A 27,931-nucleotide genomic window follows, 5' to 3' on the forward strand; every position below is an offset into this window, starting at 1 on the left:
TGGGCTTGAATTGTTTTCAACTTATTAATAGTTCAGAAAATGAGTTTAACAGTTAACTGCCAATGTGTATATATATATATTTTTTTTCCTGTTAGAGCTAACAAGCAGCTGGTCAGTACATTAACAAAATATGGACTCAGTTAACTCTCGTAGAACCACATCTCTGCATGTCTTTAAACATCCCTATCAACTATTTGGGAAAAATCTGTTACACTATGAAACAAAGAACACATTTATTAAAGGAAGAAATGAGCAGAAGGAAAACAAGGGAGGGAGGGGGTTTTTTTTTCATGTTGGAAGGTAGTAATGAATGCAAAGAGTAGGGCATAAGTTGTGTTTCCTAGAGAGAAATACAAGTGAGAGGCAGCATTGGTAAGAAAATCCTTATACAAGGCTTGCATCAAGGGAAATGGGAAGAAAGACATTAGTTAGTGATTTTTAGAAGGGATCTGGCTGATTTTAAAGGTAGCCTTTTTCACGAGTCTCAAGTTGAAAGATTTCTGAGCTGAACAATTTTCCTTGTTCACTAAGAACAGTTTTATTTTGGTGTGGGGTTTGTTTAATTTCTGGAGGAGGGTTGGAAGGGTAGAGAAGAGACTGGAGGGTGCTAATTAGAAAGTGCTTTATTTCAGAATTTAATGTATTTTTATGGTTACTTTAATAGTTTTGAAAATCTCAACACTGGAAAAATTGACTCACTCTGTTTAAAATTTGCATTTTGTGCAATCTTCAAAATTATGCTAGTCCCTTTCTCTTTTCAGTCAAGAAGAGGCGCAAGCATAGTATATATACGGTCAAATCTTTTTACATGTGGTTGCCATCTGCATGAGCCAAATTATTCCCTATGAATCAGGCGTACAATATGCACGCTCTGTTCTGTATAAAGATCTGCTCCCAAGTTGTTTAGACTCATCCTTTCTCACTCTTCGTTTAGTTCGTTCTCTGGCAAATCTCCCATGGACCTCATCTGGATTCTTGCCTGATTAAGGACTAAGGGCTTGACCCTGTGAGATAATAATGATAATAATAATAAAAAAACCCAGCATCCCCACAAGAATCCACAGATTTCAGTGGGAGTTGAAGGCAGTATGTGCCTGCTTAAGAAGTGTTCAGCATATATGTTGAGTTTAAGGTAATGATTTAAGGACTTGGCTGTCTTACAGTACACATACTTGCTGGCCCTAACTTGATTAAACTGCAAGTATATTACCATGTTTTGGATCCTCTGTAGAAAGGAAAACACATGGTCTCTCTGTGGATTTTGTGGCTTATTTATTGTGAATGTTCATTTTTTTAAATGTGTTCCTCACCAGAAAACTCAAGTTTATTGGTTGTCTTATTCTTTTGGAGATACTTTCCTATAAGCAGGGGTCCAAGAGAGCAGATTCCTTTGTGAAGCTGAGGCCATGCAATTGCAAGACCTAGGAAGGGTTGTAACTTTGACTCTTGCTACATGCAGCCTTCCAAAATGATTCACAGTTTCCTTAAAAGATGCCGGTATCTCTAAGCTTTTGTTTAAAAACAAAGAAATGCAAAGCTGATTATTATGTCTCAGAAGAAAACATATTACAGAATTAGGCCATATAATGAGTGCAGTTGGGTAGGGACCTTCAGCTATTTGTGTGGATAATGCCCTTCAGACTTTCTTCATTTTAACAGAGCAGACTACCTGAAAACAAAGCTTGTTTAAGAAAAAAAAAAAAATCTCACAGAGGGAAAAGTGTTGAAGTTCTCACATAGTCTCCAAATTAGTTTTTCATATAAAAGGTAAGTGTAAAATGCAATTTAACTTGCAAATAATTTCTGACATAAGAAAAGTTTTTTTTTTTTTTTTTTTTTTTTTTAATTTTATAAGACTACTCTTGGGTTTCTCTCTGAATGCTGATGTGCTAGGCATAAGAAGGGTCCTGGAACTCAATCTTGGGATGAAGACATTGCCCTTAAAGAACAGCAGTCTCTCGAGTTGCAGGCTATTGCATGGCTAAAGGATGCTACCAAGAAAATCACTTTGTATTGAAAAGCAAACCACACACAAAGGTAGCATTCAGTTAAAGCAACATGCATTTAAAATGTAGGGACATCACCTAGAAAAGTAGTAGGTAGTTTTTTGGTGGTAAGACTCTTTCAACCTCCCAAGAATGGTGCTTCTATTTTTATAAAAACATTTTTTGGTGCATGTCATTTTTTTATCCTATAATTGGCTCCATAGGAGGTTCATGGGCCTGGGTTACACTGTGATTGGACACATGGTAATATCTGGTCAAACAAGATAACGCTTGTGTGTTAAAACACGTCACACTTGTTATCTTCCTGCAACATGGACTTCTGTTGTGATGACCTAGTGACATGCTGTGTTTATGCAGATAGGAAGAGCTGAGCTTGGATGCTTGTAGATCAAGACACAATATGGATATCATTTTACTAAGGCCCAAGTGATTCCTGCCCTGGAGATTAGTATGGAAAAAAAATGTATAAAACAGTGTAACAAAAGTGTTTTGGAACATGTGGGCAGAGTGAAAAAGATGATGATACAAACCAGCAGATTTATGTTCATTTAACTTTTGTTGTAGAGGCTTAAGGAAATAAAGATGGGATTTGACTGGGGAGAAAAAAATGAGAAGCTGTGAAGAAAGGGAGCAGACAGCAAAGACTGTGAAGGAAAGAATTGGGGGAAATAAATCAAAGCATAATGAATTTCAGTTATCTAGCTTGTATCATACAGTTCACAGATGTATGGGGGATGAAGGAAGGAGACATAGGGGCCTCCCCCTCATTTGCAAATGCCTTTGACTGGCTTCAGCCTGGGAAGTCGTGTGTGTCTTTCAGCCTTTGTGGAAAGGAGCGTCTTGGGTGCAGGGCTGGGAAGAGGGGGCATATGCTACAGAAAGTCCAGGTGTCTCGAGTGGGTCTTGTTTGTGCCCTGCTTCTCCTGGCAACTGAAGTGCTATTCCATGTCAGTCCCAATGTTCCTTAAATAATTCTGAGATTTCAACTTTAGTTAAGTTTGTGAGTCTCTGTTGTTTCCCATTCATGGCTGGTATCGTATTTCATGGCTGAACTCTTATGTTCAGGGGAGTGGAAGACCGGGCATGGCAGGTGACATAGCTTGTACAGCTGCACTACAGCCAGGTGTTCTGTGATTACACACTCCCACCTTCAGTTGCACTTCCATCAAGTGTGTTTAACAGTATGCTATTTTTAAATGGAGATGTGATTAACTATAAAGTGGTGTTTTTCATGTAAAGCCTTCAAAAAGAACATTCTGTTTTAGGCAAATAGTCAATTTGAATGCCCTCATTTAAAAGCCACTGAGTTATTTACCTAAGGACAAGCTCCCTTCTTAAACTCCTAAATTTCTTTTGCCTTATAAATTAGTGGTAATAACATTAATAGGTTGTAAAAGAGGAAAATATAGCCACAGAGTCATGTTAGTGCAAACCATTTATCATAAGTGTTAAGTTGCCCTTTAAATGACAGTTATGTCTTTAGGAAACCTACATCTGTCTTGCTGAGTCCAAGCATTTTAAGTGCAGCAGATCCTTGACACTCTGAAAATTATTTACAGTATATAGGTTTATAGATAGACCTGGCATTTTTGATTTATGACATCTTTCTTCAAGATAATTTTCAGCGTGGTGATGGCCGTGATGAATTCTGGTGGAATGGCCTGTGAAGTAGCAAAGGGTTGTTTGTTTTTTGCATTTCAATGTTAGCTTAACTGAGTTTAATATGTAACATTATGTTTTAAACTGAGCCCGTTTTCAGCGTGTGTTGAAAGCACTGAGCTTGTTAATGTTCAGGTATTGTTTCTGTTGCTTTTGGTCAGCCCCTTGGTGAGAAGGTTCAAAACAGGGATTTCTTAGGCCACTTGACCTCTGCCCTTGTCTTTTGCTCATCCTGTTGAGTCAGCCTTATTAGAGAACAAAGTTCAGTTTCTTCCAATTTGAGGAGGAAAAAACAGATTGTTTCTACTTTTGATAGCTATAATCCAAAAGCAGTTGGCTTAAATGAGAACCGATTTATTTATTTGTCTGAATATTGACAGTTTTATAGAAGCAGCAGAAGAATATGAGAAAATAAAAGCCAAGTAAAGCACATACTTTTCTAGATAGATATTATAACAAACAAACCTCTGGATGTTATTGATGGGAAGGATTTTTTTATTTAAAAAAGCCTGTTTATGGCTAAAGACTCTCTGCTGTTCATGATTACACAGTTTTACTGCTGGTCTGAGTTGAAGGTCTTTCTCTCCCCCCTTAAAAGGCTTTCTCCTCCTTTGAGGCAAAAAGCTGTGTATTTTGAATCATCCTGCACAATAAAAAACAATAATGGAAATGGATTTGAATTGTTTTTTGATAATTCAGACTTTCTGATTCCCAATTCTGTATATGGTGGATGTGATTGATTGTCTCTGTGTACTAGCGGGACTGGTGCCTTTCGTACAGGTACCAATACCTGGTAGCAGATGGTCATACAGTTTTTCCAGCATGATAATAAAGTGTAGATCCCATCAGCAAACAGCCAGTCAAGCAGAATGCATACAGACGCTGAAATACATGTGATTCGTAGGAACAATATGTTGCACTCCTACTCTGAGCTGCTCATCTTCTGTTAGCCCAGTTGGGCCATCATCCATGCTTACGATTCACAATTTCTGTAAGTGCGACTGACCTCTCAGTTAGATGTTGCCCTCTTGCACCAGGCTCCCCAATACCCCTGGAAGTTAGTCTGTTCTTCCATTTTTTCACCATGCCTCTTCTGCCTGGAAATTTCTTCTGGACAGAATAGCAGGAATTTGGTCATTTTGCCAGGGCTTTCTGAGATCCAGCGGTTTGATCAGGACTACTGATACTGTTCTGGAAGGGCTGTCAGGTGTTTGGAAGCCCTGGACAGATGGCTGCTGTGTGGGGACAAATTGGATGCAGGTGCTACACTGTTGTGTAGCTGCCCAGGATTTCCCACTGGGAGTATGGGAACCCTAAATTGGAATGAACATGCTTCTGTTTTCGAAGGAAAAGATGGGAGTTTGCTGATCAGAATCTTTCTTTTTTATTTTTTGTTGTTGTTGCATTACTATCTGACAAACAGTCACTCCTCTTTACACTGGAAAAAATCTAGTGAATGCAACGCAGCATTTCGTACTAAACTGATCCAAAAAGAGCTCGTCCTAGGCTCTCCCACCATAGAGTATTTGCATAGAAGTAACCCCTTCTGCAATGGCCAGAAGGCTTTAATCTTTATCTTTTAATATTGGCCTTTTCTACATAAAAGTAAAAATAAAAATGTTATTAAGCCCCTCCCTGTCTCCCCAAATCATTTTTGATTGCTCCTTCTCCTCTCACTACAGTGCTACTATTCTTGCATGAAATGTAAGAAAAAATGTAAATTCATGCCTAGACATATTTGTGATCTTCTGAGAGGATCACCAAGTCTCATTAGTAACATAGGTGAAGCTATGTGTGGTATGATAGCTATTTTAGGCCTTCAGGTAGTATGGTGATCTTGCAAGGTAGATATGTTCTGTGTCACTGCAGAGAAACTCTCTACGAAATTAGAGATGTGCAGTAGTTCTCAAAACTGCAGCATTTCATAAGGTGTTAATCCTGCATTTTGTCCTATAAAAACTGCTATAATTGTAATCTGTGATAAGTATAAGAATCTGTAAACCAGATTTTGTGAATTATAGCTTTCTGGGTTTTTAATAGACACTCCTATCGCCCCGCCCCCTCTTCCCAAAAGCTGGAAGTAGAACTAGGAGTGACTGAGAGCTAATCAAATGAAAGCATTTGACAGTTCCTTCAGCTTCTTTGAAAAATGATTCTATCTGGATATAAAGCATTAGCCTAGTTCAGCTAGAATGAGTAACTTTATGGTATCTGAAGGACTGAAGGACTGTGCCATAGGATCCCCAGTATGTAAATGAATCAAGGCTACAGTGTATGCATTTGATAAACCATTAAAACCATCCAAACACCAGATTTCTCCCACCTTGGGTCAATGCTGCTGCATCTAAGACAATGCTTGCAGCATAGCTGTAAACTCATGTCCTTTCAGTTTCCCGAAACTTAACACAGAAAATGAAGAGGAGGGACGTCCTGAAATGTGCCGCAGTTTATCACTTAATAAGGGGTTAGCCCCAGCCTTGCCTTTTTCTTAAGTATTAATAGTGGACTTACAGGAAAGCTGGTTGGAAGCAATTCTAAGACACCTTGTGTCATGACTACAATGTCCTGCCATTGTAAGTGGTGAGTTTGGTAATGCTAAGGAAAGTAAACGGAACCACTTCAGGAAAAGTTTTAACGTTTAGAAACAAGAGTCTCCTATGTGCTCTTCAAAAGTGGAACAAATCCCTTCATATGACTTAAGTGTGATTTATTGTTCTCATTTCTGCTAAATTTTTAGTCAATATATTGGCCAAATGGTTATGGAGCATGTATATTAACACGGAACTTACTGATGTATTGCATGAAGCCTATTTAGTAATCAAGGCAATTGCTAGGCTCTGCTTATTGTATTCTCCACTGTGAAATTATTTAGTCAAAAATGTGCAAGTTGCATTTGCAAGGGACTAAGAGTGTCATAAAACTATCTCCATTTATACCAGATGCTGTTTCAACAGATGTATGTGCTAATCTTGAGCAAATTGATCTCAAGGGCAGGAAAACAGTCAGAGTTAAAGCTGAGGGGCCCTGCCCTATGTACACAGAGACAACAATACAACGTTGGCCCAGATGTGTATGTACCTGTAACTGCAGAACTCAACCACTTCATCTTTTTTCCCCAAATGAATTTCTGGCTGTATCCCAAAATGTCCATGATACATGTGTAAAGGTATTGAATAAATAACATATATGCTAAACTGAAGGGATGTGAAGGGAATAAATGTGTGAGATGTGGTAGGTAGGCTGTGTATTATGTGGTCAGCTGAAACTGCGAAGTGAAAATGCATGGCGGGGCATTCAGAACTGGTGTTTTGTGTCACTGTTGCACTGGTCATTGACTAGGAGGAAAATGTATCTGCACAGTCAGCAGCTTTTCTAAAATAAACAAAATCTCTTTCTAGGAAGGTCATTTCACATTCAGGCTGTGGTTTCATGAGTGCAGTCAAGTCTAACAGCTCCCTGCCGCCCAAAGGGGGTCAGGTCTTGTTTCTTCTGGCCCAGCAGTGCAGGTTAGCCCCCCTGCTCTGGAGGGAGTCAGCCCTGGCACTCTTCAAGCCTTCCTCCTTTTCATTCAGTGCACTAAAGCCCAATGGAAACCTACCTAGTCTCTTTATTGCTGGATTAGTTTCCTGACATGTTAGCGAGCTGCATCAGCTCCTGGCGAAAGTGGGTCTCATGGGTGTTAAAATAGGCATAAGGTATCTGGGAAGTGTTGGTGGGAAAGAGAAGAGAGGTGGAGGGAATGAGAGACTCCGGTTTTGGCTGTGGTGATATGCTGGACGACTCATCTCGTCTTGTAAACCTGCAGTGTTAGGTTTCAGTGGTTTTTCATTCCCCTTCCTATAGAATTAGCAGTGTATGTACAGATCTGTCAAATCTGCCCTCCCATGAACTCTCTCGATCAAGTCCATCCCCGCAATCCTGTGCAGTTAGAGCTGCATCCTGTGCACATAAAACACAGAGCCTTTCTCCCTTGCCGTGCCCCTAGACACCAGGCGCAGCATTTTGTCACGCGCCGGCCGTCTTGTCTGGTTTGTGGAGGCTGTCCTGCACCTGGGCTTGTGTTTCCTAGCAAGGTTCAAGTAATATGTGTGCCAAGTCACAGGGCCCAGCTGCTGCCTTAGTCTCTGGCTTCACCCTGGCGCACATCTGAGCTGCTGCACTTTCCCCCTTGTTTACCCATGCTGTCCCCAGACCCATGGGTAAGGGCTCTCATATCTTGGGCCTGAAGAAACGTTGATGTTTCTGGAGACACAATTAGATTTAGTCTAGTGGCTGTCTTCTGATTATTCACCTCAAAGGCAGATCTAGAATTTTTGAGTCTCAAGAGCAAGTTGAGAGTAGCATGGCAGATATGGAGAGAGACTGTAATTATAGAGCACATGTGAAAACTAAATTCACTATTTTCCACTGTTGAGGTTGTGTGAGGGACAGCCGTCTAAGAGCACTTCTTGTAATGTTTGCTGTCTTGCATACTTTTGAATACATTGAGCCAAAGCCAAACTGTATTTCTGGGATCCTTCTAGTAAAATTAGCTTTCGAATTGAAAATAATCCTTGCTGGTTGCTGACTTTTGGAGTGTTCATGATTTTGCTGGACTACATAGGCCAACATTGATTGTGGTCAGATGGTTTTAAATGATGTCTGTTGGGATTAGCTCACAATAGTAAACTGCATGGGTAAGGGCTATTACTATGGTAACTTAAAGACAATTTGTATCTTAGCTTTAATGATGCTTCTGTTTTAAACAGAAAATGCAGCTGCAAATTTCAGTGAGCCTTGCTTTTCATTTTTGCAATTATTTGCCTGTCTTGAGGGTTAAAGTCACTTTGTAGCTGACCTTGTCATGCAGCAGGGAATTGAATATCATTTATGGTAATAAGCACTTTAAATCGTGTTTTAAGGATTCTAGCATGTGGACTTAAGAAAACTCTCCTTTTTTCATCTTGTTCTACAAGATGTTCTTTGATACTCTGTTTACAAAAACATAGTCAGATGCCAGCAGATCTGTATTAACACATTATTTAAGCTATTATTTAGCTTAAGTTATTCAGATCTGCATGGGTTTTATAGTATAATGTATATCTTTACTATGGGACTTGAAAGCTAAAGTGGTGGAATTTTTTTTTCCTATTATTTTAAACAAAGTTGCCACTATGAGAGATTTTTGATGAGTAACTGGCACATAAGGAAATAGTGAAGATAAATGTTTCCAAAAGCATAAATTAGGTCAGCTGCTCACCTCACTCTAGAATGTGTCTGCATGAATTTACTTTGCTCTAAACTTCCCTGTATTTTTGGATTTTGGTGTACTATGGCTTTAAGAGAAATTGAGAGTAGATTTTGAGCCAGAATAAAAAGTGACTTTGCATGATTGTTTTGTGAATGTAGTCAAGTCAGGTTTTTTCTTCAAGTTATATTCTTCAACAAATTTATGGAAGTTATGATGTAAAAGTCTGTGTTTGGGCTTTCCATGGCCTACTAGATATTATGCTAATTCCTATCCCTTCATTTAACACAAACTTATGTAGAATTCACAAAATATTGTTCCTTTTTTTCTTACTTTGTAAAATGGTTCTCTTACTGCCATTGATGACTAAAGGCTGTTCAAATTGACTTCTGTTCATTATTACTCAGAAGTGTGAGGGTTTTTGTTCATCTCCTACAGCAATATCTAGCTGCATGCCCCGGTGGGCTGGTTTCCAAGGTTTTTGGAATACTGAGAAGTCAACCCGCAGAATCTTGCAAAGACCACCATGCACCTTAACCATCAAACTTTAATTAAAAATGATATGAAGAAAATACAATTACACAGACCACTTATATAAGCTTCTGAGCCATCAGTGACCTGTGGACCACAGTTTTAGGAGTGCTGCTCTGTTATGTTTGTAGCCTTTGTTGGAGACTCAACTGTGGCTTGAACTCTTTCTACCAGAATAAAATGGCACTGACTCAGTCTGGCCAGCTTGTGTCTGAGGTGTCTTGTGGAACTTGGAAAAACATTTGCTAGCATTTAGCTTTTTGGCTTTCAAATAGGAGGGAATGGACACTGTGCTCCCTCTCCAGTGTGATGCTGCCTACAAGTTCAGGACACAGCAAGGACTTGATAAGAAGTCCTCAGCACTGGGGTGGATCTTTTATTTCCTACTCTTCTTTAGGCACAGAGTCCTTTCTATATAAAAACAAACCAGGAAATAAAACCAAATTCACAAATCTGAAGAGAAAAACTGAAGCAGGGCATGTTCTATGATTTGATTTCTTTGCTAACCTTAACTCCCTGTGGTCAGCCTCTGTCATAACTGAGTGAGTGGTGGGGAAGAACAGTAATTTTTGCCATCCTTTTTTTTTTTTTTTTTTTTTTTCCCCCCTCAAGACAACTCTGAAACTTTATTACAAGGAGGGGAGGATTTGTTTTGCTTAAGCTCCTGACACAGATCAGTTTTCAAGGTTTGTGCAGTGAGACATTTAATGACACTGAACTCATCCTTAAAGCGTTAGTTATAGGAATTCAGCCTTCAGCTGAACTTGTAATCTTGTTATTTTTAATTAGAAAAGCACTGGTACTCTTAAGTTATGGACTGTCTTCCCACAAGCCTGTTTGAGACCTACTGTATCTGCATTTGGTGACACTGCATAATGTAAGAACAGATTCTCCATGTATTTTTATCAGCAGTGGGCTTCTGAGGCAAACAGTTGCCAACTGCAACTAGGAACCTGAGAAACAGAGCAAGGTTCTTCATTTTACAAAGGTGCTCATTCATTGATAAGCTTTTTCAATCTATCTGCACCTTAGGACGTAGGAAAGGCAGACTCAGTTGTCCATTTCTGGCTAGAGGAGTAAGAATCAGTCGTGTTTCAAAGCCTGCTACTCTTGTTCTGTCTCCGTAGCTGCAGGCCTGTTTATCAGATCTTCCTGACATTCAGCACTAAGTGAAATGTTTCCTTTTTTAGTATAAAGTGATGATTATTAATTGTTAGCTGACTTAGGGAGGGGAGGGCTTATAAAGTTTCCTGCTTGAGAGAAGCACCTATATGTCAGCACAGAAAGGCTCCTGACAACCAAGACCAGAGAATAAGAAAAACAAAATTCCCTCCAGCTGCTCTCCTGGGATTCAGAGCAGGGTCAGCATGTTTCAGTCCTGGCGAAACAGTAGAGATGGTGACCGCTAGCCTGTCCTTCAGAAAAGGAAATGGGTTAGGCATGAACAGCAAGCCCCCCCATGCCTCCAGGTAGTGGAGGAGTTAAAGCTGAAGAAGATTGTGCACAAGTTGCTGTTGAGCTGAAAGCTGCACTGTCACATACTCCCCATCCCTAGGGTTGTTGAAAAGATGTGTCTGAAAGAAAATCATCTCTCTCCAGATGTACACGCATCCATATGTGCCAACATCCAAAATTCACGATCTAGTCTCTGAAGACCAAGGAGTGACCTGCCAGTAATCCAACTGACAGTGATAAAAGCAAGACATTTTATTGAAAGAAGAGCCCTTTTGTATTTAGGTGTAGTGAATGACAAGTTCCAGTGAAGCTGAGCAGAAAGGAAAGGAAGACTTGTATGGTTACACTTTTGTCTTGGAATTTAGATGGCCTACCAAAAAATGACGCAAATGCCATGAATTGTAGGAAGAGGTTTTAATGGTTTGTAAAAGCCCGTAATACTGTAACAGTTTAGAGTTGTTTGTTAAATATCTCTCTGCTTAATTGCTTCAGTAGCAGTAACTATAAAATATTACTGAATTGGAAAGGTAGCTACCGCATCTGTGGTTGATATATACACTGAGTTGGTTAATATGAGACACCTTTCATCTTCTGTGATCTCCTTGAAGTTACTCTCATTAGCCATCAGATAAGACTTTGAATATAAACTCCTTTCACTGTATGGTATTGCCCTTTAGGCAACTAATATTATTAGAACTTGTATCAGTACTTTCAAGAGTATACAAAGAACTGAGGTATATATTTGCAATTTAAATAGGGAATGTTTTGCTAAGAAAGTCTCAGAATACAGTTCTCTATGAGATAAGCAAAGATGCTGAGATCTGATCTTTTACATGTGTGTTTGTATGCGTGCTGTTTGCTGGTATATGAATTCCTGTGCAGCTGATCATGAAAGTAAATTAAGATTCTCTCTCTTTTCCTCAAGAAACTGATTTTCTAAAGTCTGGAATTTCCTTCTGTGTTATCTTTAATTTACCAAAAGTTTATTATGACTTGTTTTCAGCAGTAAAATAACAGCAGTAGTGTGGGTAGGATGGTTTGAGAAGTTTTAATACCGATTTATTAAAAATACAATGAATTTGAAATCCGTAAGTTATTTTTGCTCTAAGCAGGCATTTAATTTTTTATAGTGTTTTTTTTTCCTTTTGGCCCCAATATGGAGTTCTAATGTAAACGAAGCAGAACGCTTCCTGCTGTTGTCTGATAAAAAGTGCACTTCCATTCATTGTTTCCATGCAACTTCCTATTCCTTCTACAGTAAAGAGGGATAAATCTGAGACAATTTATGGGCTATCTCTGGGGAAAAGAGACTTTCACAACAAAAAGCTTAAATGCTGCTTGGAATAATGAGCAAAGAATGTTAGAAATAGTTCTGTTTGCTCATTTCTTCATCTTTGTCCAGTCATGGTTCTGAAGGCGACTTGATCCATTAACAGTGATGAAAGCTGAACATTACGTTTGGTTCTTCCACGAAGGCTGTTAAGCCATTACTTGTGTTTTAGGTACTGCTCGTTAGCTGGAAGAATTCCAGATCTTTTACAGTCTTGATACATGTCTGTGATTAAATTCAGGCATTTCTGAAATACAGCCGCTTCTGGGGTGGAACACTGAATCTGGTTAAGGTTGGATATTGTTTAAAAAAGGATAGGTACTCCATGGGAGCTGAGACTTATGCAAGAGGATCAGCTGCATTTGAATTTTAGGCCAGTTGCTGGAAACTTGTCTCTTTTCCACTATTTGAGGATAACAAGGGGAAAAACTCAGCAACCCTTTCTGAAACACTGGTCGACTACTTTGTCTCAGGTCATTGACATGGAAAAGAAAAGTTGTGCTTTCTGGGATTACTTAAATAAAAGCCAACACATTCATGCTGTTCTGTTTATACAGACAAAAAGATGCTCTTGTGCTGGTGGAGTGTTTTCCAAACACTCACTTGGGAGAAGGGCTGGAAGAGGGAGGGAGGGAGTGTGCGCACATGAGTGCGCACACTTTAGGCATGGAAAAATACTGGAGAAAAGTGCCTGTAAGCAGCATGTTGCTGCAAAACTCAAAGAAAAGAGGTTAGAGCTCTGACAGTACTTTTGGTCATAAATAAGTGCAGCAGAGGTTATATAAAATGTAGCTCTTTTGCAGAGGGATACAGTACATCTGTTTTGAAAGACTTCTTTGTTTTCCAGGTACAGATGTTTGTTTTCTAAGATTATGCCTCATGCCTAGTAATGTCATAAAATTGTGCTCAGCAGATGTTAAACCAAACTGGTTTTTCATTCACTGCCTTTTCTGTTTAATTAGTTTAATAGGTGTCTAAACAACTGGAGTTTATTTTACTCAATGAGAAACTGGCTGTGATGGACATTGACTAGCCTTGCCTTGCTTACTCGGATATTGCATTGAGTTTTGCTGCATAGTAAATTACTTTGACTTTGTCATTAACTTTTTCATAAAATGGATACTTTTGGTATAATTTAGCCTTTTTTGTAAATAGCAGTGCATTGCAACAGAAGATGAATTTAATTTGATTATTAACTTTTCCAAGTTAAAACTGAAATGTCTCAATCATACAATTTATAATTTAACTTGCATCAATTTTGCATCCTGGCAAAGGGAAAAAATTGGTGCATGTTTTTAAGAAAGCAAAAGAAAACATTTCTGCTTTCAAAATGTGATTTGCATTTTTTCCCCTCAAGGGACAAGTGAGATATGTGCAGGCAACACATGATGTCAGCTCACCTCTGCTACAACAGATGAGATAAGCCTCATACTTTTACCAGTGGCTAGGAGCAGTGGGAATAGCTATTTTGCAAGACACTCTCCAGAGAGGCGTAGAAGATCCTCCTGCTTAGAAGGAAGGACCAGCTACAGGCATTCGTACTGCATATAACCACAACCCAAAAAGGGTATAGGACACAGCATCTGTAGATCTGAATAATTCTGAAATGGGCAGGTGGGAGATGCTAAATAGGCTTTGCTATGTATAACACAAAGTATCTTGAAAGACTACAAAAAAAAAAAGCATCAAAATACATTGCAGACTAGGGTAAACTTATTCTGATATTCTGATATATTGAAGCAGCAGAATGGTTTGGGTCAGTATGTGGAATATGCCTGGACAGAGTTGATTATAGTGGAATGGGAATTAATTGGGGGTGATAATTGTGGGCTGAGAGCACATACAGTGAGGGCCTGATTGCATGGAGCATTAGCACTAAAAAACAATGTAAAGGTGAGGTATGCAGGCTAATACACGGTTGAGGAAGACAGGGTTTTTCTCTTGGAGAAAGAGGGAAAGAAAGCAGGGATGGTGTCATGCAGTGGGGTTGCTGATTAGTGGGCTTTGAGTATTGGAGTGGGGAACCTCTGTGTTTTTGCATGAGCACATGTTCTTAATTAATTTAGTTTGCATGTTTTAACTTCTTTCACAACTAAATCTTGCCGTCTGTGTTGAATATGTCTTGGAGATGTATTTTTCTTCTTCTCAGTTAAGTTTAATAGCTCACTCATTTCAAGTAGATATATGTGGAGTCTGAGATATTTTGGGACCCCCTACTAATCCATTTTGAGGTTTATTTATTTATTTATTTTCAAAATAGCCAAAATTGATCTGTATGCAAGAATCTTCCCTCCTGTAACTTTAAACCTCTCCCCCTTGCCCCTGTGCTCATTCGGTCAAAAGTACCACCATGAAAAATGCACTTTTCCTGCTGATAAGAATCCTGTGCTAGAAGTGGCAATAAAAAAAACTCCCCGAAAGTTAAGGGTATAAAGGGAAGCCTATCTAGTTATAGTGAGTTAGTTTTTCCAGTATGATGCATGTCTTTTGTGTGTGTGTGTGTGCACCCCCATTTGATTTGCACTGTGTGTGTGTGTGGTTTTGGGGGTTTATTTTTCCTCCTTGTTATTTTTGCTCCTTCTGTCCCTTTCTGTTTATAAAAAAAAAAAAAAAATGAAGCCAGTAACTTAAAGTCCTTGAATGTATTTGAAGGCTTTCACAAATGAATGAAGTCCTTCACTCAATTTCAGTTCTGCTTCTGGAGAAGTTCACAAGTGTTTTGCTGCTGACTTCAGCTAAAGTAGAAACTGGTCTATATTCCTTGATGCTAGCTAATGTTTATGGTGCAGTGTTTGAATCAACTCTCATCTGAGTATCCAACAAATGTAGAAAATCTAAGATTGTAAGAAGTCTGAAAAGACTTTTCCTGGGGAATTCCTAGTTTACATGAGTAGCCCTATTCAAGGGAGACATCTGCTGTGTTTCCACGCAGTCTATAGTTGCACAAGGAAAAGCTTGCAAGACTTAATTCCTAGTAGCAATAGTAAAATAAATAAGTAAATGCTTGTGATGTATTATGAAAATGGCAAAGTTCTAAAGATGGGATTTTCAAATATACTTCTTTTTGGTCACTTTTATACTAGTGATGTTAATTATGATTGGTAAATGCAGTCAATAAATTAAATTAAAACAGACATAGGCACTACCCTTTCTCACTAGCCTTCTAAAATAGAAGAGCTTTTATTGCAACAATGAATATATCCTATTGCAATTGCTAGTTTCCTGTAACCTAAGGTTAAGTATTGACCTGCACAATATAACTAAAGACTAACTGAAAGAAAATACTTTAAAATATATTTTTTCTTAAATAGTATTGAAGTATCCAGTAATGACTAGAGTCTTAGTTATGCCAGTGAATGTCTGACTGTACTAAAGCAGAAAAGTGCGATATTCAGAAACACTAAAATCTTTCTTGTTGGCTTTCTTCCTCCTTATCCAAACCACGGCAGATTAGCAATGGTGGTATTTTGTGTTATTGCTGTATCTGTAAAAATCTTACAGTTGTCCATCTCTTCCCTGTCTCTTTGAGAATGAAAGATTAATATGAGCATTCCTAGTTATTATTAAAGAGAGCATAGGTATGCCTCATCTAGTATAATTAGTAATATGTAGCATTAAAATTAAGTATAATTACAGTTTTATGTAGTTTGTAATCTAAAATGTATAGGTACATTCACTAAGCTAATGCTATAATTTCTTTTCTTCCTTTCAGAAATTGTCATCACCATCCTGCTGTTGTTCCTCCTATTGCTTCACTCACTACTTTGAAAACAGTAACTCTTGGTGTAAATCTTATGTCAGTTCCTTCCGCTTTTACCTCTCAGGCAGCTGAGGGTAAAGGCCTTGTAAGGAGATTTAGGATATAAGGCAGCAGAAATATTGCCACTTCTATGGTCAGTATTCGCTCAAGTCTTCAAAGAGATCTCATTTGTTGAGATGGGAAATCATTTTTGTATTAGTGTTGGAATTCTTCTCAACTTGCTATTAGTGAATTGTTCCTTAAATGTAATGTATCCTGCTAGTTTCACTGAAAGCTTTCAGGGGTAATGGTGAGTTTTGTTAGTGGTTCCTCACTCCTCAACACGTGCTTGTGGTATGGAAACACAGTGATGTTGGATTCTCAAGAGAAGATTTGAGGTTGTGTGTGGGAGGTGATGGAGGAAGAGTTTAGATTATATTTATGCTCCTTTCTCTTACTGCTGCATATTCCATATCACCTTCTTCCTGTTTCTGTTTCCTCTCATGTCTTTTGCTTGCCTGTTTACCCATTTACTGAAGTTTCTTTAAGTTACCTGTGTATAAGTTTGTTTACAAGCAAAAATCTCCAAAAGCTATAGCTTCCCAGGATAAATCAGATAAGCTGATTTGTTGCGAAATTGAATATTTTCTGCTGTGTATTGGTAGTATCCAAAAGGGCTGAGTTTAGATATCTAGGGGTTCCTCCTACGGCTAACTAGTAAATGTTGGTGCTTAAGAAACCCAGGAAAAGTAAAATACATTTCCTGAGTAGGCAGTACTTTTAATTTGAATATATGTGAGCTATGTTTAATTAGAACTGCTGCTGCAAGTTGTATAGAACAAGAAAACTGTAATGCCCTGTTCCCCTCCCTATCCAAGTAGTCTGGAAGACACAACAGTAAATCAGCAGTAGATTTATACAAATATAACATAAAACACACTGCGGACAATAATCTTTTATCTTGGTTTTCCTACTCGCCAGTACAAACGTCCAATGGACAAATCTCCCTTTAAACATCATCTTTCTCTCCTATATGTTTTACTTATGGAGGTCACATTTATTCACAGATGAAAATCACATAATCCAGAAAAAGCCTTGGACAGTCCAGCTCCTTGGTGGTGGTGGCAGTGGTGGAAATGCATCTTCACTTCCACAGTGGAAAGTACTGCGGTTTCCTCTGTGCCGCTGCCTGTCACCACAAAGCAGCCGTGACGTTTGCTATGATCTCGGCTTGTCCTTTTCCATCTCTCAGTTCTTAAGGCTGCTTGCCAGAATGACTGATCCTGAGTAGGGATGTCTTCCCTAAGTCCTTCTGCCTTAGGACTGTGAAGCGCTTTGGTCATGGTCATCTGTAGCCAAAATTGCTCTTTGTGTTAATGGTGGAGGAACTCCTCTAGTATCCACCTGAATACTTGAATAACCAGGGGTTTGGCCTCCCAAGTGGTCTTTTGTGAAGGAGAGCAAAGGAAGGAATTTAGCAGTTGTTACAGAATGGCCCATACTAAATAAGTAAGAATGATTTTCTCTTTGAATCACAGGCATAACTTTTCTCTGTAGATTCTTCTTTGCCTGTATCCTTGGGCATAGTGTTTTTGGTATAAATGCTTCCTTCAATGAGAAACCCTTGATGTGAAGGAGGTTAAATAGGTGGTAACAGTTCCTCTCTATAGGGTAGTGGCCCTTGGCCCATGCACTTGTGGTACGGGTTGTAGGAAGAAGTTTTTCTAAGTCTGCTTAAGTGCTTAGGAATGAAACTTAAGGTTTTCAGTTCACGAGAAAGTGGCTTCTCTTCTTGTTTTCTAGAAACCCTGTTGTCATACCAGGTTAGGTTTGAGGGTCCTGTCTCTTTTTTTTCTACTTCCAGCCATCATTGTCACTGGTTAATGTAGACAGAAATGCCCTTAAGTTAATCTTCTCCAAAAGAATTTTTGTGAAAGCCTGTCATTTGGACATCATGAAATCTCTGCTTTGATAGTTAGCCCTCTCTGAGACTTGCTTTCCAAGTGTTGGAAGTGATGAATTCCAAGAGGATCTGCAGTGCTGATAGAGTAATTTATATTACTTCGTACCTGACAATACAGAGATCCCTGGTGTTTCTCAAGTCTGTATTTAAAATATTTTTATGTTTATTTTGTAAAATGACTAGATCTGTGACATTCCCTCATTCAAAAAATTAGAATAAATTTGTCCTTCTAAGGAGTGTTATATCCCCTTAGTGGGGTTTTTAGCCTCTTGCATAGCATCTGGGAGCCATGCTAATGCGCTGTGGAACCTGCAGTGCAGATTCAGACAATTTGCAGGAGATGGTCACACTTTTCAGCTGACAGCACTGTAGGAATCCCCATGGAATATATCAGAAAGTGTATTAGCCTATATTTGAATAAAATCGTCTTGTTTGTGAGTGGATCTTGGGCTGTGGTATTCTTCTGCTTCCCATCTCTCCCCTGTTCCTACTACTTTATTACAACAGAACACACGTTACTCATTAGTAGCATGGGAAATGAGAATGCTGAAATTGTACTGAATATGTTCCAGATGTTTGTATCAAACGACTGGATCTGCATTAAGATTTCTTTTAAAATATTCCTATTAACTGTAAGTGGAAAACAGTTTAATACTAAAGTATTCTCTGAAATTCTAAATTCTCTAAAAATTTGCTGTCATAAAACACAAATATATAAGATTATGTATTAATTGGTTGTTATATACCTAACCTGCTTTCCATCTTAAAAGGTTTTGCAGGCATTAAGCAATTAATACTTAATTGCAGTAAGATCCAGGATTTGCTAACAAGATTAAATGAATACATAGTCCAAAGCAACGATAGCTGAGCAAAAGCCAAATCATGACTGTGTGTGTGTTTGTATTTTCAGCAGAGAAAGGACTGCATTCCACAGGCTTGAAGCCGCACCAGGATACACAAACTGGAGGCTGGAGATCTGTGAGCTGTACTCTTTGACTCTTTGAGTGCTAGTTTGATAGGGACGAGGAGCAAGAGAGCATCTGTACTGGTGCATAGGTGATGAGGTACTCTGGATGAGCGCATTGGATGCGAGGCAGTGATCATACTGAATTTGGGCAGGATGCCAGCGTGGCTGATGCAGGTCAAGTTGGCAAGAGCAGGCTGTGGGCCTGGGACGGGCGGCTGGAGAGGCAGATCCCGGCACTTGCGCGTGGCAGAGCAGCAGCATGGTACAGCCCAGGCAGGGTGACGCTGTGGTTTCACGTTGGCTTTCAGATATGAGCAGGCTGTGCTGAGGTGATAAACAATCAGATTAGTGGTGTCGTAGAAAGGGTTTTCTATTTGTTTTTTTCAGAGTTGTAAATACACGTTTTGTAGGATATAAACTACCTAGGGAAAGTAACTAGTTTTCTAGTCAGGAGCAGGAGACAGGAGGGGAGGAAGATAAACAACAGGATGAGTCTGCGAGGGAGCCAAGGAGGCGGGAGCCATTAATCTGGAAGAAGGAGAGCTCTCGGTGCCCTTGCTGGAGTGCAAGTCTCTCGGAGTGGCACCTGGCCGTCTCCGGTGGGGCAAGAGCTGTGGGTGCAGTGGGTAGTGCTGGAAAGAAATACTGTTAATGAATGTTTAGCGAATAGCTCAGACAGAACTGGGGTGTGGGTAGTGTAAGAAGCTACGTAGAATAAAATGGAGCATAAACAGAAAGGAGGTGACAGAAAGACCTGGCTTGTCATGTACCGAGTGTCAGTGGACCTCGTGATATTGAAGTAAGTTTTTCTTTCATTTGGCACTAGCTCCAGATAAGCATACTTATGCTCCTCACGGCACTAAAGCTGAATTTAGTGGTTGGGCAAATATGCAAATTTCAGTGCACTAAGATTTCTCTTTGGAACTGCAAGCACATGCGAGGGACTAATGTTCCTGAAACTCTTGAGAGTTCCTGGGAAGCATAACGCAGACCCAGATCATACCTACGCAAGCATCTGTACAAAAACTCAAGAGAAACGCAACATCTAGAGCAAGCCTCTCTGTAATTTACCCCATCATATGTCCTTATGGGTGGGTAATCTTGCAGCATATGTAGCTTGAATACAGTGGAAATAACCTCCTGTAACTATTCTGATCTTTGGTTCATGTGTTAAGGGCTGTTACCTCAATCAGTGGTGAGGCCGAACTCTACACTGCAATGAAAGCAACTCTTCCAAAAGAAATAACTCCCTTTCTCTCTCCCTCTCCCAAAATGTTGGTTTCTTGTGTTGAGTGACTCGGAACAGCTCTTTTTGGAAGGAAAAGGTGCACAGAGCTGGCAGAGCTCACAATGAACCAAATAAAAGTGGTTTATAAAGCACACACGTAACGGCCCCATGCAGGAGTGTGGCTCCTCAGGGAGGAGAGGAGAAGGGAGGAAGGCGTGAGAGGAGGTCGGGCAGTGCATTGGCGTGATCGGTCGCACGATGTGCTGTGCCCCCGGCTGGCTGGGGGCAAGCCAGCCCCGGTCTGGCAGTCATGCAGCTGCACTGGCGTAATCGTGGGCCGAAGCCAGTAAGCCCTGTTAGGACTGGTACAGGCACGTGGGCTTGCCGCCCCGGCGGCTGCACGGCTCCTGCAGGAGGCCTGGCCCGCGGCCAGCTCGGAGGGAGCGTGGCAGAGTGGGCAAGCCCCAGTCTGCCCTTCCTCGCGCAGATAAGCTCGGCTGCATACACTTGTGCAGGATGTGAGCTGCTGCTCTGTTGATGAATATTTTCACTTTGCGAATAGAGCAGGCTGCCTTGCAGAGGGGTGCTCCAATGTGCTCTTGAGGCGCTGTGTGGGAGGCTATTACAGACAGCATTTCAGGGCAACATAAAAAAAATTGCTTTGTTTTTAATCAAATTGAGTATCACTGCTTGGGCAGTCTTATTTTATATCTCTATTCTTAAAAAGAAATAAAAAAGTAAATAAACCCCAAATCTCCCAAGCTGGTGTTCAGTGCCACTACCAAACTCCTCAACAGAGAGCAGGATGTTTATTTATCCTCTGCACTCCAAGCACAGGCATGTGTAATTTATGCCTCCAGCATTGCCTTTAACAAATATTCCTGTTCTGTGGGAGTTGGCAGGATACGTACTATGCACCGGTGGGTTTCAGGAATGGCCTCTTCCACAGGACAAGGCATGCATGACCTAAGGCACTGTGAAAATCTAACTGTTCTCAGTGGCTTTGCTTTTTCCAGTTAAAGTCTGTTTTAGGATGGGCTTTCTGACTTCTAAATGGCCAGTTGCTAACTCTGTATTGAGTGAACTGTCTTTTTAACCAGCAAAGTGCAGGTCAGTGCTAATATGATAATTAGACATATGCATACCCAAGTGAAATGATCTGTAGTGCTACAACAGTTAGGTGCAGACCTTACAAAACCTGACAGCTCTGCTATTTGATCACTTCAGGATTTTCTTTCATTTTGAACTTTTTTTCAAGAGAAGCATTTTCCTTTTAATTGCAAATGTATACTACCCAGAAAAATGATATTTCTAGATTGTGTCCATCTTTTATATGTTGCTGCCTCTGAACTGACCGGGAGTTCATCTGAGTCTAATACTTATCTGACCAACTTTGGTGCGAATAGGGGTTAAGTCAACTGACTTTCTCCTGTGTCCCTCTGAATCAAAAACATACTGTATCTGTTGCTGTCAGGGGTGGGTTTGAACCATTTTGGAAAAGCAAGGCTGCTTTTCATAAATATTTGTCTTGCTTTAGTTTCCTGAGATATAGTTTAAATGTAAACTGCTTTATATGCTTCAGCTTTTGTGCTGTCTTGCTGTATCACATCACACTGTCTCACATACTGCATGAGAGTATGGCACTACATCATGCTGTGGTGATTATTTGAAAGGGCGTACACTCTGTTTTGGACTAGATATCTGTTATCAGTGTAGATAATTGCTGTCAGACACAAAATAGACTCGGTAAACAAATGTTTCATTTTATCATGTGATAATGTCTGCTGTTTTGTGCAATGTATTTGAACGATGTTCTCTATAAATCAGCACTGCTTCAAAAGCAACAAATCCAACTCTCCCAAATCCTTCCTGATTTAATTACTTTATGCTAGAGATTAACTTTTCATTGTTATGTGTACATGATTGCATTTTTTCAGTGTTTGGAGATAACAATGTTTGATGTAAACAAATAAGCCACGTTTAAGAATAACCAATTTCTCCCGTCACCATCACTGCTCTGTTCTTTTTCCTTTGGGGTATCTTTTTTAATCCTTCATTTCCTCCCTGGTAAAGGCAAGACTACATCAGTTTCGGAGTGCATACTTTTAATTAAGATTTTCAGAGAGAAATGAATTAATGATCTAGCATATACAGGAAAGCTTAAAAGGAAGTAAACTTCTTCATAATGTGGCTAATGAACATGAAGTCTCTGTGTTCTCATTGATTTTGTGACCAAAAGGTAATTATTGTTTGACAGGTGTAATTAATATTTTGTTCTTTTCACTAAACGATGGGCATCTGTGACTTCCTCTGCAGGTCCTGTGCTTAGGAGCGAATGTGTCTTATCGCCTGTTAATAATTCGCACCCAGTCCATGCCTTATTGGAGAGTTTTACAGTCTTATCCGGCTGTGCAAGCCGAGGCACGACAGGCCTGCCACAAGAGGTGCACATCCTCAATCTCAGAAATCCGGAGGAAGATCTTGGCCATCATGAAAGAGAGGTAAAGGGGAAATTGCTTTTCTTCCAGATCCCTGACTACATGTGTGCCTGCAAATAGGATTGTTCTACATTAATTTGCTGAATAAAGTTATTTCTGAACTGTGAACAGAAAGAGTACAAAGAAGCATGTGCAGTTTGCATTGGGTACTGTTCACCAATGCTTTGCATGTCATAGGAGTAAACCATTTCCCCATACCTAGTCATTCTCTCCGTCACCTTTCACAACCACGAAGTATGCTGTAAGGTGGTCGGTGGGCGAAGGAAATAAGAAACAGATTTAGATCTACAACAGGCCTTTACAGAATTGGCTGTCTTCAAAGCCAGATCATTTACCTAAATGTGTTGTAAATTAACATGAATACTGTTGGATCCCTGCCATGACCACTATAAACAAATATTTAAGTTCAGATTCTTTTACCTCTGTAATACATCCTTCATTCTTTGCTGATGGGGGGAATGCAGTACAGAAAGCAAGTGTTGCTGACTATGGTAGTTCTTAAGCACAGTCCAATTACTTATGTGCATTGCACTCAGAGGGATTGGCGAGAACTTTAGTTGCTCTGAAAGTGACAACTCAAGAAGAAAATTTTTGATGTTAACTTGTGCAGTATTGTTGTTTACTCTGAAAACAAAGCAAAATAGGGAGCCGAAGTGAAAAGAAACATCGCGTGTCATGACAGCTGAATTGCTTGGTCCTTGTACTTACAGTATTGTACAAAAAAATCCTCAGTGCTGCTTCCTGTGAGAGCAGTGTATGTGTACACGATTAGCAGAATTTGTAATGAGGGAACAAAGATGATGATGCAGCAGGATGAAGCTTAGAAACAGAGGGTCTAAATCTGTGTTGAAAGAACTTCTAAGTGGAGCCTTTTGTTATGTTTTAAATACAGGCAGTTACTCGTGGCCATAATGGAAGTCTTTCCATTGGCTTCAATAGCAGCCTTGTTGGGTCTGTGGTGTGTTCAGCTGAATGTGTATTGTATGCCGCCCTGGAACTTCAGCTGTCGTATACGTTTTCAGTATTTACGCTGTCTGAAAAGTCCAGTGTGTGATGAAAAGGTTATTTATTATCTTTTCAGTAGGCGTGTCATTGGCTGCCCTTAATCAAAAATGTCAGATCTGTGACAGTTAAACTGAAGTAGAATGAATAAAAAAATGACACTTACTTCTTTGTGATGCTTGGAAGGAGGAATTTTTTTTTTTTTAAATGTCGTTCTTAGAGTTTGCAAGGCATTGGGTTATCAGCCTGATGATTGCACTGTGAATGCCTGAAAAAAATTTAGGTACAGCCAGTTCTCTGGGCATGAAAACCACATTGTAATTGGAATCTATTATTCCTTTTTTCAGTAATTTAGCTTCCTATGAAAACTAAACAGGCTTATGTGATTAAGGGGGGGTGACAGAGAGATGGAGAGAAAGAGAGAGGGAGAGAGCCTCTCTCATCCCCCAGGAACTTTTAAATCCATTGCCAAGTCTGAGACAAATTTGATATGAGGGTTAGGTCTCCAAAGGTAGTCACAAGCTTTGTGAAAACAGGCAGAAGAGCAGGGGCCAGAGACCCTACAGTGCCCTTGTTGGGCACATGCTGTAGTGTGTTTGCAACAACTTAGTTACCAAAGGATGTCTGAGGAGGGGGGGAAGCAAGATACAGTTGGAGTTTGTACCTCCAAAGAGGCCAAAATGAATCCAATGCCCTGCTCAAATTCACATAGCCAAATTTCACTCTCCTCCAATGCTCCTAACACTGCTTGCTTAACGGTCCTGTTTCCACAGTTGTTGCGCGCACATGACGTGAGCTGGAGTCGCGTGTGCGCAAGGCTGCAGGCTGTGCCACCACTGTCTCATCGCCCTCGCAGAATGATAGAAGATTCAAATATTTGGCTTTAAATAAAAATAGTTGCTGTCTAGCAGAAAGCCTCTTGCGCCTCATCTAACTTGCTTATGTTAAGAAAGCGATTTGTCCCAATCTGTCTTTTCTGTGTACTTCTGTTGTATCCCAAAATGTAGAGCATAGACTGTATTTTGCTAGCCGTAGCCCCTAGCCACCGCCTTCCATCTCCCAGCCATTTCCCATCACAGCCCTTGGAGATGACTGCTCTGAAAACGAGCAGGAAGCTAGAGACAGGCTTGCTGGCGACAGCATACAGCAGAAGAGTGTAAACAACTTGGATAGATCAGATTTTACTTATAGGATAAGAGTCTGAAAACAAAGCAGAGCAAATGTTATCTTTTCCATTATTGTAAAAATCAACTCTAAGTGCCCTTTTGTATTAACATAAAATGTATCCATCACCTCCAGTTAAATTAGTTTGATTTACTAGTTGTGGTATTTCCTGTTGCCTGCAAATGCTGATAGCAAAGGTAGAGATCTGTTTATCATACAATATTTCCAATATAATCCAGAATAAAAATAGTATTTTTGTTTGACAGTACATTATCTAAAATCTACATCATTTAAAGTATTTTTAAAATGAATTACACATGTCTGGGGTTGACTGACGTTCTGATGACCTGGAATGCAAGATCTGAAAATCTTTAAACAAGGGCTTGCTTTGGGGGAGAAGAGGAGGTTGGGTTTGGTTTTGTTTTTAACCTGCCCTGTACTAGATGCTGCTAAATTACACATTCCTTACTTGCTGGGAGGAGTGTAAACTTCCTGTAGCAAATTCCTTGGAGGGCTCATGCATTAAACATACTTGTGCAGTTATCCTGGTTCTCATAAATATGCAACATCTATATGTGCATTAATTTAACTTGCTTTGACATTTGTGTAGAATATACAGACAATAAGTATTCTCAAATTTAAAGACAGGAGGCGTGGCTGGTGTGTGTGGGGAAAGGCATGTCACGGACACGTATTCTTCCTATAATTACATGCAGATTTTTCTATAAAGATTAATAATGCTTGCATGTTGTTTTTTTCTTCAGTGTAAGCTGAAATTAATATCTGGACTGAAAATGTGCAGGATTATGCATTCCTGACAGCTTTTGCAAAACTAAATCACTGATTTATCACTCTCAGGTTAAGGCTGAAATCTAGTAAGTGTAGGGTCATATCATGAAATGCCACATCATGTCTGCGGTTTTCAAGGAGTTTATTTCTATTTCGCTTCATTAGTCTTTGGGGGTGAACATCTCATTTGTTGAGACTGTCAAGACATTTCCTTTGAGGAAAGGACACTAAAAGTGCCAATGGATTTCAGGTATTTCTTAGAAGTGTCTTATCACAATTCATATTGGCCGTGCTTTATCATAGGAAATAGAATACGGGTGCATGTAATAGCCACAAGTGTTTATATTGAGCTTGGCATGAAAAATGCAATGCCTTTTTTGTTTGTTTTATTTGATCAAATATTCCTAGGGAAGTGAGTGCGTGTGTGAATTTCTGTAGTGATCTGGGTCTCAGCTGAAAGCCAGGAACTACTGAACACTTACAATAACTTTCTCTTTGGTTTTGGCTAGCTTCTCTGCTTCAGTTTCCCTTTTTTTTTTTTTTTTTTTTTAAAGGGAGATACTTGCTTTCTCATAAAACTGCTCATGCTGTTATGAGAAACAATTGTTTGTGAAAGTGCTGTGAAACTATAGATATGCACCAGAAAAATGTGTATAAGATAACTTAAAAAATATTTTAAGTAGGTATTAAGTAGGTATACCTACTCCTTAAGTAGGTATATTATCAACTCTTACCTTAATGGAGGATTCTTTTATTTTACCTATCAGTTTAATTTCCCTGGGCTTCTTCAGGCACACAGCCATGGTTGAAATGGCTAAGGGGGAAAGGGGGGAAATATGAAATTAATCTCATGTGGATACTTAGGATTGAATACATATGAATACATGGAATCAGAATTCCTGGCAACGGATTCACTATTGTTTTCATTGACATCCTCATCCTAAGTAGCTTTAAGATGGTATGCCTGATGCAGATGTTCAACATGTGTTATGTGAAATGAAGGCAGGAAAATCAAGGGCTTATCTTATTTTTGTAATTTTGAGCAGCACCACTGAGGCTGGAATAATTCACCTGAATTTCTTTTCCCTGTTAAATCAGTGTAATTTGGTAATGAATTCATAATATAAATATATTCTCCTTTGAGAGCAAACATGATGTTTCCTATGAAGCTGGCTAATTACAATCACTTAGTAGTGAAATAACTCACATTCTTGAGCTGACCCACTTAAAGTCATAAAATGATGGGCAAAATTGTTTCAGTCCAATATTTAAGTATTTTATGAAAAGATCATCCATGATTTGAAAAGAATGGGACAGGAAAAAAACCTGAAACATAGGTCCCCTGATAATGTGTTTCTGCATCTTGATCTTGGCAGTGCATCCTGAATTGAGGGTAATTCTGTATCAGAATAATTTTATATTTTAGGACTATGAAGAGATCTAGATGATGAGGGTGAAATCCTGGTTCCTTTCTCTATTTTTTTTCTGCATATTTACTGTATTTCACAGTGTATTAATTTGAACTATTTTCAGAAGTAAACTCAGCATACCTTTAGGGTTTCAGTTTTGAATTGTGCTTGTACATGTTCTAGTTCTTACATGCTTTACAGACACATGTGCTGAAGTATGCACTTAAAATTGCCTAAAAACTGTATGTGCCCAAGCTTTAAACCATTTCAAATGCTTGCAGATATACTAGCCAGTGGCTCACATCAGCTTCTATGTTATTTTATATAAATGCATGTGGAGTTTGGGCAACTGTGCCGTTGTTGGTGTTTTGCCACCTTCCCAGCAGAGATTATTCGGTTGTCTGTTCATCTTCACTGTTAGATGATAATTTTGCAGAAATGTGCGCGCATGTGTGAATTCCACTGCCTTCAGTACAAAACTGTTCCCAGTGTGGAAATCTTGGGGGAAATAGTTTTAAGTATTATTTTGGCGTTTTAAATATCTGTTTTCTATTTAGATGCCACTTCTTCTAACTTCTTCTAACTTTAAATATTTGGACAGCTACCATGCTGCCCTCCTCATACTTCCTTTAGGTTGTATATGTTCAACTTTATTCTCTCTGCATAATTTGTATCTCATAATTGGCTTGTGATCCTTGCTTTGCTTTACGTTCTAGGTTTTATTTTTAGTTACCTTTTTCAAAACTAGGTTACTTAGACTACTCAAATTACACCATGAAGGCCTTACCAACTCTGTATCAAGGAAAATAGTTTGCTTCCTACTCAGGCATCCAGAGATCTGGGGACAACCTTGAGATATAGCTTTGATAAAGGAGTTGCTTTCAGACTGTGTTTTAAAGACCCTCACCTGCTGCATGCGGGCCATGACCGGGGCCTTGCGTTGTTGGGTCAGTAGTGGGCAGGG

The 27,931-nt window shown here is 39.5% G+C and overlaps 1 protein-coding gene across 2 annotated transcripts in view; it reads left to right on the forward strand.

Annotated features, from left to right (window-relative positions):
• The window catches only part of TGFBR3 (transforming growth factor beta receptor 3), a 164,592-nt gene that overhangs the window by 62,604 nt on the left and 74,057 nt on the right, over positions 1–27,931 (forward strand). For both annotated transcript variants that reach the window (XM_013961375.2, XM_067300941.1), the window contains exon 8: positions 22,422–22,606. In XM_013961375.2, the coding sequence (XP_013816829.2) occupies positions 22,422–22,606 (185 nt within the window). The remainder of the gene's footprint in view (positions 1–22,421; positions 22,607–27,931) is intronic.

Source organism: Apteryx mantelli, chromosome 8 (genome assembly GCF_036417845.1).
Source record: "Apteryx mantelli isolate bAptMan1 chromosome 8, bAptMan1.hap1, whole genome shotgun sequence".
Taxonomy (NCBI): domain Eukaryota; kingdom Metazoa; phylum Chordata; class Aves; order Apterygiformes; family Apterygidae; genus Apteryx; species Apteryx mantelli.